General features: G+C 39.5%; 1 protein-coding gene across 2 annotated transcripts in view; it reads right to left on the reverse strand.

Annotated features, from left to right (window-relative positions):
• Nucleotides 1-12661, reverse strand: part of yes1 (YES proto-oncogene 1, Src family tyrosine kinase) — a 38101-nt gene that overhangs the window by 7145 nt on the left and 18295 nt on the right. For both annotated transcript variants that reach the window (XM_058394942.1, XM_058394943.1), the window contains exons 3-10: nucleotides 8856-8955; nucleotides 8342-8440; nucleotides 7365-7468; nucleotides 7088-7237; nucleotides 6025-6180; nucleotides 2167-2346; nucleotides 1122-1198; nucleotides 185-338 (exon numbers count right to left, since the gene is read on the reverse strand). In XM_058394942.1, coding sequence (XP_058250925.1) covers nucleotides 185-338; nucleotides 1122-1198; nucleotides 2167-2346; nucleotides 6025-6180; nucleotides 7088-7237; nucleotides 7365-7468; nucleotides 8342-8440; nucleotides 8856-8955 — 1020 coding nt within the window. The remainder of the gene's footprint in view (nucleotides 1-184; nucleotides 339-1121; nucleotides 1199-2166; nucleotides 2347-6024; nucleotides 6181-7087; nucleotides 7238-7364; nucleotides 7469-8341; nucleotides 8441-8855; nucleotides 8956-12661) is intronic.

Here is a 12661-nt window from a genome sequence, read left to right on the forward strand (position 1 = left end):
CACATTTCAGTATTTTTGTGAACATTTAACCATTCCAAAGTTATAACACTACAAAATGTTGAACAGATCCAGGGTGGGACATGGCACCGAACACACACAAGCTTACAAGTAACTTTCATTAAACCATTTTAAAAAAAAAAACAAAAAAAACAAAACAAAACACTTTATGCAACCACACACAGACCTTGTCTAGCAGTGTATTCATTATCCTCAATCAGCCTGGCCAGACCAAAATCAGCTATCTTGCAAACCAGGTTTTCTCCCACTAGGATGTTGGCTGCCCGCAGGTCTCGGTGGATGTAATTCATCCTCTCGATGAAGGCCATGCCATCAGCAATCTGTAGGAGATCACAGAGAATCAAGATTCCTTCAAGGAAAAGATAACAGTATTAAAAAAAAAAAAAAAAAGATTACCCGTTACAGTCAAGGTGGACGTTTGTTGTTTAATTAAGGACAAAAATGAGAGAATCCAGAAGTAGTTCAGCTGATAAGGAAACAACCATAAAGAGCTCTGCTACTGGCAATGACAGAGCGAGGGTGAGGAATAAAAGGACACGGGAAATGTTAGTCAGATTCTCAGTGCCTCAACGACAGGCATTCGTTTAAGAAGCTGTCCAGATGATTTATGTTTATACAGCAAAAATCTCCTCTCTGTGGCAGAGATGAGACAGAATGCTGGAAGTCTTAATTAAGACAGTGTGGTGGTGACAGCAGCTTGAAGAGAAGCGGGAAATGGACAGACAGGGAAAAAAGATGGAGGGGAGTATGCTAGTTTAAGAGCAAATGCGCAACTCTGCATTGGCACATTAAAGTGAAGTGGTCCCTCAGGAGTGGAGGTTAAGAGCTCCAAGCGTTAAGTGGAAATGAAGATGAGAGCTCGCGAGAATGCTACAGAGAAATGTTACAGCACATTACACAGTTGTGACAGGCAGACAGGGAAAGAAAATTCTGCCAGACATTCCTCATTGCTAAACTAGACGGCAGACTGTTGACACGTGTAGCAGTAAACAGCTGCCTCTGTATACAACTTGACAGGCCTGCAAAATGGGAAAGACGTAGAACCAAGGAACTAAAGGCAGTGAAGAGAGAACGAAGGAACAGTGGTAGTAATGTACCCTTACCTGTGCTGCCATGTCCACTAGCTGGGGAAGCTTGAGGTATTTGCCTTCACCTTCCTTTAGGAAATCCAGCAAACTCCCTGGGAGAGAAACAACCAACCATTACATCACAAGTACATTTGTATTACTTCCATGGAACCAACTGAAACTCTCAAATGTTATAAATGAAAGGTATTATTGTTATCATCTGTGAAAAGTCATGAGATTGGAATGGCTAACCCTATACTAACCTTCACACTAGCAAGGGACAAAGTGACTATTCATCCTCTATGTATGTGCACGATACAGAGCTGCGTTTTCAGTGACCACGGCAAGTAGCCAAGCAACACTGTGACATTTGAAATATTTTCCCCCACTTATATGCAAAATAGGTATAATGCTTTGAATTGACAAATTCACTTTTGTCAAAAGCTCATGTGATTTCTTGGACACATGCTATGGTGTGTGCAGTCTAGAGCTTTAGCGACTACCTGCAATTATCTCCCATTTACTGTTTGACACACAAAAATGATTTTTATGAATAACTATTGTTGAGCTTATCTTATAATATGACCTCTCGTTAAGTGTGTATAAGAAACATTAGGAAGAAATGTAAAGCTTGTAAGAATCTTTGCTTCTGGGGAGTGTACATAGTAAGCTTGCTTATATAATCTGCTTATGAAATTATTATGAAGCCTAGCATGTAACATATAAATCAAAATATATCCAGTTTGGACAAAAGCAATAAGCAAAAATCGCATAAGGGGACTATTTCGTCATGCGTTTCGATTACTAACGTTTCTAATCGGAACAGGATGGCGTGAGCCATCTCTCCACACCCACAGAGACGCATTTCAAGCAGCTCACTTGTCCTATGCTAGAGTGAACATAGGGTTAAGTACACAATTTTAGGTACGTATTCACTCCCCCACACACAATGCAATATTTATTATGCAGTACACAGACTGCCTCTTAATGATCCCTGTCAAAGTCTAGACAGCTACACCTGTGCATTAAAATACCCACACTGTATTAATACTAATTATAGTGCACATCCTGTGTTTATTACCTTTGCCCATGTACTCGGTCACAATGTAAATGGGTTCCTCAGACACGACAGCATACAGAGGCACTAGCTTGTCATGCCTGAGTTTCTTCATAATCTGTGCCTCCTGAAGGAATGCCTCGGGGGACATGGTGCCAGGTTTCAGCGTCTTAATCGCCACCTTGGTGGTACCGTTCCAAGTGCCTAGATCAGGGAATAGAGAGAACAAGGGATACAATTATATAAATTATATACAAAGCCACGAGGCATGCACCCATAACTAGAATTCAAAAGCATGTGGAGTCAAGCTGTTAGAAAAATTGGTAAAATTGTAATAAAAGAGCAGGGGATTAAACCCCATTATATTAACCATAAGAAAAGAACTTGTCTTATCAGTACCCTGCAGCTACTGCATTGAGATTACTGCCATTTTTATATACTAAATGAAATAAGACTGAGAAAGAGAAAACAAACCCCTGAGTTATCTTGCTTTCTACCACAGCACTGCTGAAATCTGGGAAGAAGGTTTTAAGTTTCTAAAGCTGAAGCTCTTACAGAATTCCAAGCCATAATTCAAACTGATAGAATAGTAATGATCAGCTCATTACTACAAACCTAACAACTCATTCACAGAGACAATGCATAATAATCTACATTTACACTGGTAGAAGGAACGTTAGGAAGCACCAGTGTCAGAGCTTTGTAACAGTCAGTAAGTTTTCTTCAGGATGGAGGACTTGGTTTCTCTGTAACATGACAAGTTGCATTTTTATTGGCTCAATAGAAATCTTATTCCATTAACTTGAGAGATGAGTGACTCTCATAGCTATAATAATGGAAGTGACACAGGATCTTACATAACATTAAATGTAAATAGAAATGGATAAAGGTATAAAACGATGAGACAGAGAGGAGATTGAAAACCTGGAGACATGGTGCCAGGACAACAATCTCCTCCTGAACGTCACCAAGACTAAGGAGCTGATCGTAGACTTCAGGACAAAGCAGGAGAGGAATTACCAGCCCCTCACTATAAATGGGACCCCAGTGAAGAGAGTGGACAGTTTCCGGTATCTAGGTGTTCACATCACGCAGGACCTGTCATGGTCTTTTCACGTTAACAACCTGGTGAAGAAGGCCCGGCAGCGTCTTTACGTCAAAGGTGCTAAAGACGTTCTACACCTGCACCAGTGACAGCATCCTGACAGGAAGTATTACAGCCTGGTTTGGAAACAGCACCAAGCAGGACAGACAAGCTCTCCAGAGGGTGGTGCGATCAGCTGAGCGTACCATCCGCCCCGAGCTTCCTGACCTGGAGACTATATACAACAAGCGGTGCTGGACCAAGTCCAGGAAGATAATGAAGGACCTCAGTCATCCCAACAATGGACTCTTCTCTCTGTTGCAGTCAGGGAAACGTTTCCGCTCCTTGAAGACAAACAGAGAGAATGAGGAGGAGCTTCTTCCCGCAGGCCATTCGAGGCCCTCAACCAGAACACCTAGAACCTGGACTTTTTCTCAGGACTTCCTCACACATCATATTCTACCTCAGCAGACTGTTGCACACACATAACTGCACTACACTGCACAGGTCACACTTTGTTTTGCACCGTCACTTTACCGTTTACATTTACTGTTAATTGGATATTTACATTTATGTCTTTTATATCTATATATTTATCTCATATATATATATATATATATATATATATATATATATATATATGAAAATACAATATATACATATACACACACATTATATATATATATATATATATATATATATATATATATATATATATATATATATAGGTTTCTCATTGGTTTTTCGTTAATTTATCATTTTTTAACACTTTTTTTAAATATTTTAATATTTTTATTATCATATTTTAACCTATTTCATATTTCTACTAATTTTTCATATTTCTATTTTTCTTTGACCTTATTTCTCTCTCTCTTGGAACAAGGACAGTCGTAAAAAGCATTTCACTACATGTCATACTGTGTATGATTTTGTATGTGACAAATAATATTTGAATTTGAACTAAATGTTTAATCACTGTGGTATACAAAGAATAAAACACTGGTAGGAGCTATTATAAGGAAATAAACCATTTTTGGGCTAGCAACTGGTGCATCACAGCACCCAGTCATGGATTATTTTCATTCAACAACTTGCTCTTCGCAAGTTACTCAACAAAATGTGTGTACGTGTAAACACACAATTTAAGTCAAATTCTTGTTCCTGAAACAATATAAACCTAGTAATCACAACCATCCAATCATCTGCTAAAGGCATGGGGAGCACAACCCTGGCAAAAATACATAGCCTGAAGACTTGAACTGGAATAGAACCATTCCTCTAGAATACACAATGCTTGGAGGTCACTCTAAATCCCATTTTCTAAATCCCATTGTGGATGTAGATCTAAACAAGCATTCTTTATGATACGCACGAATTTTCACTGAATGTCAAAAACAGGTTTGAGCCTGATTGTCAATTCTGCTTCGTTTCGAGTGCGGTGTGCAGGGAAACATTCCAGGGATTGCAGAGTCTGATGTGGAGTGCCAGGACTTGCTGCAGGGTAAACTTTGATGAAAGAGTTAAGATGTGTTTACTAAAATCACACTCCTCCCATAGACAGACACACTGAGCCTCAAACAGCGTTAAGCCCGGGACATGTAGTTTAAATGCATAGCGAGTGAGGCCGTAATGTTTGTGTGGATTTTTGAGGGCTATTTGAAGTAGACCAGGGGTGTCCAAAGTCCGGCTCCAGGGCCAAATGCAGCCCATTGACAGATGTTAACCAGCCTGCGGCTTCTCTTTTAGAATGTGTAAAAGGTGGCCTGCCAGCCAAAACGCTGCAATTTTTTACTTTGACCTGGTGGCAGACTGTGCTAACACAGTTAGCTAAACGCTAATTGCAAGAGCCTTTTTTCCACTCTTTGACTACACCTGCAAATGAATTTACAGGATGATATTTATAGTTTATTTAACATTAGTTGCAGACTTAAATGTTGTAAACCACTGAGCATGATGTGGAAACCCATGGATATACCATACATCTACACAGGTTTTTTGAAGAGGAAACCTTTTGAAATAATTTTATACACCCCTGAAGCAGATTTTATGACTGTTATAATCAGTCTAAACAGGATTTCAAGGAGTTTCCTTTTTTCCTATTTCTTCAACATGTGATGTACATTTTTTGCAGAAAACTATTTGAATCTGTGAAATTGCAAGCACAGGTTATTCTACTAAACAACCACCAGTGAAGGGCTTTGGTTAAATGTGCGTTGTGATGACATCACACAATGCTTCTTGGCCCAGATGTGTGTAAACAGGCAGACTTCTAGAGTTTCCTTGTTTTGCATTCATTTCTACCATCACAAAAAGGTGAAATCCTAGAGGGACTGGTTAACATGCGGGTCAGCTGGCCTCGTGTCAAGTCATAATGTTCTGAAGAAAAGATGTGATGAGATGGAACTTAATATAAAATAAATATTTCACAATACAGAACACAATGAAAATCCACCCCAACACCTTAGGCTTTGGAGAAAAAACAGTCCAACTGGTAATCGTTCCATGCTGGGTGCACAATCACAATAGTACGTCATTTAAATATGAATGAGGCCTGACAATAGATTAAAATGTGTGAAGGAATGAAAAGAACAATAGACACTATGAATATTCATGACATCAGCCATCCTCAGCTCTTCACTAAAGTCCTTAACACCATAAGATGTTCAAAACTTTTGTTCTTAAACATGAATGGGGATGTAGAAGCAGGACTGCTCATTATGCACTCAAAAACAGAACTGTTTAAACCCTGATCACTATAAAGAATGGCAAAGAACACTGTGTGTGTGTTTAACCCTTACCCATCCAGACCTCCCCGAAGCAGCCTTGGCCCAGTTTGAGTTCCAGGCGAAGCGATTCACGTGGGATCTCCCAGGCGTCTTTAGCCAGGCCCTGTGTCTGGGGCTTCACAGTCGGACAGACTGTAGTGAGCCTGTAACAGAGTCCATCTGCGTGCTCTGAACACAGACACAAATAACGTACAGTGGGCTGGGTTAAAATTAGTAAACGGTCAGTGGTCTAGAGGCTAAATAATGCGTGATAAGGGGAATTTATACAGTGTGCTTTTTTAAAATGCTTAAATTATTCTAATATTTGTGTGTTCGAGTTTGAGTTCTTGAGCAGAGAATCATCGTGTAAAGTTCTTGCGGTGAAATTTTTAATCACAGGTGAGTGTGTGCTCTGTGTCATGATAATTTTATTTTTCTGGGCAGATAAAGAGAAAAAGCTACACATGGACCACTAAGTCGCATTTAGAGCAGTCAGAGCAACTGTAATACCATGAAACTGCTGTATTAGTGGATAATTTATTACCAGTGGAGTGGTGTATTTTCCCACAGCATACCATAGACACACCCATTTATACACCAATTCACAACGAGAGGTCATTTTACTTACTAGAGTTTTTGTGTGGCATGAGGAAACCAGAGAAACCAGGAGCAAAACCACATTTTCAAGAACGAAATTAATCCTTACACACTTCCATTTCATTCATATGGCCTTGAATTTCTTGATGCTCCATAAGGAATCTGACTATGCTTCAAGAAAAGATGTGTTATTTACAGATCTAACAAATCCCAGCACAACAGTGGAATATGTCAAGTAGGTGCACAGGAGAAATGGAAGTGAGAGATGTTTTAACTTGTGCTCTGTTCACTTCTGAGAAAAAATGCACTGTTTATGGGTCCTACTGAGTTTGGGCAGCTGAGAGGGGGCATTTTTTCTTTTTTACAGTTTTCGGGCCATGGCATGGGTAAAATAAGCAGCACAATCTAAATATACTAAAAAACAAAAACAAAAAACCAAGACACAAACATACAATTCATGTTTACTGTACTGTAAAGGTGTTGTGTAGTAAAGCCGTACCTGTGTAGTGTTTGACCAGTTTCTGCAGTGTCTCAAACTGAGCTCTTGTGGTGATGTAGTAGCCACCGTTATCAAGCTTGCGGATTTTGTAGTGCTTCACATTGTCACCCTTCAGATCATCCCAGTCACGTATGGAGAGAGAGTAGGCTCCTGTCAGAAAAAGAATTTACACACATTCTTATACACAAACCATATACATAACACACTCCATGGTGCTCCACTCTGCTGTAACATTCACATACACCAAAGTTTACAATCTGTACAGACTGTGGCTCACCTTTCGTTGTCTCGCTCTCCCTGACCAAGAACGTCCCTCGCTGGTTTCCGGGAACCAGTAACAATCGCTCAGCATCTTTGCGTCCCATTTTCCCAAAGTACCATCTAAAGAGGGGGGGGATAAGGAAAGGAAATGAACCTACTTTTACAGACACTGCACTATCATCAGCTTACAGAACAGTAAAATACATGTGTATGTGACTGATAACACTGCATATCCACAGCCTTTTTAAAAAATGTATGAAAATCTGAGCAGTGTTCAATATTTATAACCAACATCTATCCTGCAGCATAAAACATTCAAACGACAAAGCTACTATTAGCACGCAGTGTGGTCAGGGTCGGAGATAGCTCTCCTTAAAGGAGCATTAAAAACTCACCAGTCATTATCATCTATGTGAATTAAAGACAGTACTTTTTGTACACTGCAAATGTGTTCATTTTTTGTATTTTCACCCCATAAGAAATGGGTTTGATAGTGTTATTGTCTTAACATCATGGGAGATCATTTGGCAATTATCTGATGCTTGAATTGCTTTACATAGCTGTGAAAGAAGCAACTTCAGTTCAACAAATAGCATCTAATAGGAATAAGAAAAATAGATGCTGTCTACTGGACTGGATTATTACCACATCTCGCTAGTGTTATGCTTTAATGCACTTGGAAAGAGCTAAAGAGTACAGACATGATTTCTGTCCTCCTCCTTTCCTGCTCAGTGGGAGGATAGATTGGTGACAGTGCATTAATGTATCCTGTGGAAAAGGTTTGTGTGTGAGTGAAGTGATTTTATATTTATATGAGAGATGAGGGAGAGAGCAAGAGAGAGAGAGACCCATTTGTTATCTTGTCATGTGTACTCCTGGGCATTTTGCGAGTGCCTGGCTGCTGTAGTGTGATGTCGATCATACACTCTTAATTACAGTGAGGGTAGAAGTGGCAGTTCATGACATGAGAGCAGGAGGAGAGGAGTAGCTTACTCTTCAGCCTGGATGGAGTCAGCAGGGGCCACATAATTGCTGGGAATGTAGCCATTCTTGCCTGTGTTGATGGAACGGGCCTCCCACCAGTCTCCCTCTCTGTGGAAGTGAGCCAGCACATAAACAGCATTAATGTACCTACACAGACAGCCTTGCAATATCAAGACATCAAAACCAAGAAGAAACTGCAGTGAAATCTGGGTATTCAAAGCATTTAAACAAATCATCACGATCAGCAGAGTGAATTCATCCATCATGCTGTTATTAAGACACAAACTGGAAGACTGACTAAACAGACGAACATTAACCCAGATATCCTTTTGTAGCAGGCTGCAATGCAATGACAATTTAAATAAATAAATAAATAAATAAATAAATAAATAAATAAATAAATAAATAAATAAAAGCCTGTCAAATTTAGTTCAGGCTGCTGGATCATCTTTCAGGGCCAAATCAGGAAAAAAGCCCTAATCAATGCAGTCCTAGTCTCACACAGGAGCCGCTATGTACTCACGTGTTGTTGATGATCTGAAATCGATCGCCTTTTTTGAATGAGAGGTCATCAGCTGTCCTGGCTTCGTAGTCGTATAAGGCCACAAAAAAGGTCACACCACCTAAAAACGGTCAAATAAATAAACAAATAAATAAATAAAGAATCAACCATAATGGACTCAAAGCTGAGAGTTCATCAAACTGCATATAATTATATAAAAAACTGGCTGGACAAGTCAACACTATTCTCAGTCTTGAAGCATAATGGTTCCAATCTTTGATACAAAACAGGTTAGTTGAGGATTTATAGAAGCCCATAGGGGATACTCATAGAATTACTCAGCGAAATCAGTTACTAATAGACTTTTCCTTGCATTTAATTACATAAACAGCTCGTCCTCTCATGTGGTGCTGTCTACATGTGGTGAAAATGGGCCCAGACTAACAGGTGAAACCCGATGGACCAGAGTGAATGAACGCCAGCTTCTCAGAACCCCAGATTATCTCCCATCGAATCAGTCCTCTGCTCTTGACTCTCAGTGATTGCTGTCCTGATTTTACCAGAGACCCTACAGGTACACAATCAGTGAGGGTCTGGTACCACCTTGGTATACAAACAAATATAAATGCACTTGAACAGACAAAGCACTGCAATTGCATACATGAATAGGAGGATTGGATGTGTTTCCCCTCTTCCATCCACCCCCACAGCATTCTGTGTAAACTCTAGAGAGTTGTGTGTGAAATTCCCAGGAGATCAGCAGTTTCTAAAATACTCAGACCAAACCATCTGGTAACAACAAACATTCCACGGTTTAAGTCAAACATTTTCTTCATTCTGATGTTTGATGTGAACATTAACTACAGCGCTTGACCTGTATCTGCAGGAGTTGTGGGTGTAAATGCATTGTGCTGATGCCACATGATTGGCTGATTAGACGCATGAATATGAAGGTATTCCTAATAAAATGGACAGTGAGTGTAAATATGTTTTGTCTCTTGCATGTAAACTGTGTTTACACTTTCACTAATCAAGGCATGTATGTTTCAAGGAATCAGTATTTCCTCACTAGACATGCCATCCTTTCTACATTCTAGTATGTAAACGTATATTAATGCACTTTCGGATAGAACAGGAAACGAGTCTTCAATACAAATACAGATCTGAGAAAGATCTGTATTTGTATACAGGGAAACCAGAGGACCCAGGAGGTTTTTACTAATCACAATGTGTTAACATGCTCATTAATATGTGATAGATACATTTACAGTTTTCATTTATTTATCTATAGTACCTGCCTGGTCGAGATCATGCTGCTTTAAATTAGACTACTAGTTTTTACATATTTTGGCAAACAGTCCCAACTAAATTCACCCACTAAATTCACAATCCCTCCAGGATTTTGCAATAACAGAAATTAACACAAAATGAAGCAAACTCTACAGAATTGGACCAATCACAATGCACATTTGGCCAAGGTCCTATTCCAATCATTTGCGTTGGATATGAGTACAGCCATCACAGAAAGCAATTACATAGGTGTCTACACTGGTAGGAGTTTCAAAGAAGAATGCTGCTATTTCACCAAATCAAGTAGTTTTCAGCAAAAAAAGCACAAAATCTTTGCAGCAAAATCAACCATTTTTGGCAGCAACAATCAGAAAGAAACTTTACAAAATCTTGGAAGGACTGTTAAAAATATCTCGCAGGCAGGTAAAAAGAAAAAAAAAAGAGGAGATCATAACAGTACGAGTTCATATCGAATTCCAATCCCCCTCTCATACATACATTTCATTGTCTGTACGGTTTATCCGATCTATCCTCGGGTCACGGGGAGCCTATGCCTCTCTCAGGTGTCATCGGGCATCAAGGCAGGATACACCCTGGATGGAGTGCCAACCCATTGCAGGGCACACACACACACTCACTCATTCACGCAATCACATACTACGGGCAATTTAGAGACTCCAATCAGCCTAGATGCATGTCTTTGGACTGTGGGAGGAAACCGGAGAACCCGGGGGAAACCCACCAAGCACAGGGAGAACACGCAAACTTCACACAGATAGTTACACCCCTAGTATCAGCTTATATAACATGGGTATTAATCAAACATTAAGCTGCTGTGTTTTCCCACATTAGCCCAGAAATCGTAATAACAGACACCATGATCATTCCCTTATGGAAATCTCAGTTGCATAAACTGAGAAACATTTGGGTCCACAGTGTAAATTTACAGTTAATTTCAGAGACCTCCTTCTTGTGAAGATTTTCAGCCATGAAAACTGTAAATGACAGCTAACGTCTGAATCTGCCATATCCCCGGGCACGAAATGGCCGATATTCACTTGCTAAATGCAATGAATGCGACCTCTGAGAGGTTTATGGATGTCAGACAAAGATTTAGTTATCAGCAGCGTCTTTCTGGGTGCAGACATGACATTACAACAAATATTCCACTGAAAAGTGCTGAAAAGAGACAAACGGCATCAATAGAGCTATTCACAGTCTTGCCTGAGGAAATGAAGAGATTCTTACAGAGAAAACTGAACAGAAACAAATCACATTAGCATCACTCTTTATTCCACACGCACAACTGGAATCGAGCGTGACATATTAGTACAGGATTTGCGTCAGTGGAGACATTTGCATAAATTCTGGTCCTCCCGTAAGGCATACGTTAAAAAATACTGATGTAACAGTAATAAAGTCCCACTTTTGGGGAAAAGCTTGAGGAATGAGCAAGCACTAAAAACTGAGTACTAATCCACATTAAAACTGTAAATAAATAAAAGAGATAAAATGTGTTTTGTCTCTTGCGTGCATGTTTTGTTTATTGTACTCTTCATTATGAATGTTTTATGAACGGTTTATGAATCTTTCCCTTTCTATTTCCGTTTTGTCCTATCCGAAGGAGAATTTCATCTTTGGCATAAATGCCTAACAAGTGCTTTATTTATGAATCACTATAATTTCCATACATTTTTTCATTCTTTCATCTGCTGTTCTTTTCCTTTGGACCTTTCCCTTTTCTTTTCTATGTAAAACAGGTCACATAAAATCATGCTGGTGTGTTGCATCATAGACACACAATTCTCACACTTGACACAGACACCTGTTCCCATATGAGCTGTCCTAATAACGCCCTGGAAAGTGAATTATGTCCCAGTGTGCTGCCAGATCAATATTTCCTGGATTTTGCCTTTACATGTGAGCCTTTCCCTCTACTTTTCAGGTCAGGTTGCACAGATTAGCTAAAAAGATTTTCTGGTCATCAGACATCTCAGATGTGGCACTCTGTTCCCATAAGGGAACATGAAAAATCATGCAGAAAATATGTGGGCATAAACAAACTGAAAATGTGAAGTGGTTTTCACATTTTTACAGTATTCGGTGATTCCAGACAATTTTTTTTTCCTTTCATGGTCACCATAATTGAGACCGAATTGCTGGTGCTTTTCGCTGCAAAACTTAAACATAACTAGAAGGGCAAAGGAGGCTAAAATTAATTAATAATAAAGGCCAATACACCAGACTGTAATCCTTCTGTACATCGCCAAACTGTTGGTTCCATTTAAACTGACTCCTACACAAACCCTCTCCCTGTTCTGAAGTGTGGCCCAAAAATTTAAGTAAACAGAACCCCACAGACTCTTCCCAACCAAAAAAGAGAAGGAAAAAAAAAAAAAGTCTTGTTAGATGAAGGATAAGCTAATTTTCTGTAATGTTAGCAACACTTGCTGAGGAGATAAACTTCCCAGATGTCCCATGATATAGCTAGCTAGTTAACGTCACTGTGAGTAAACATGGTAGGCAGAACTAATCAG

The sequence above is a fragment of the Hemibagrus wyckioides genome, linkage group LG07 (genome assembly GCF_019097595.1).
Source record: "Hemibagrus wyckioides isolate EC202008001 linkage group LG07, SWU_Hwy_1.0, whole genome shotgun sequence".
Classification (NCBI taxonomy): Eukaryota; Metazoa; Chordata; class Actinopteri; order Siluriformes; family Bagridae; genus Hemibagrus; species Hemibagrus wyckioides.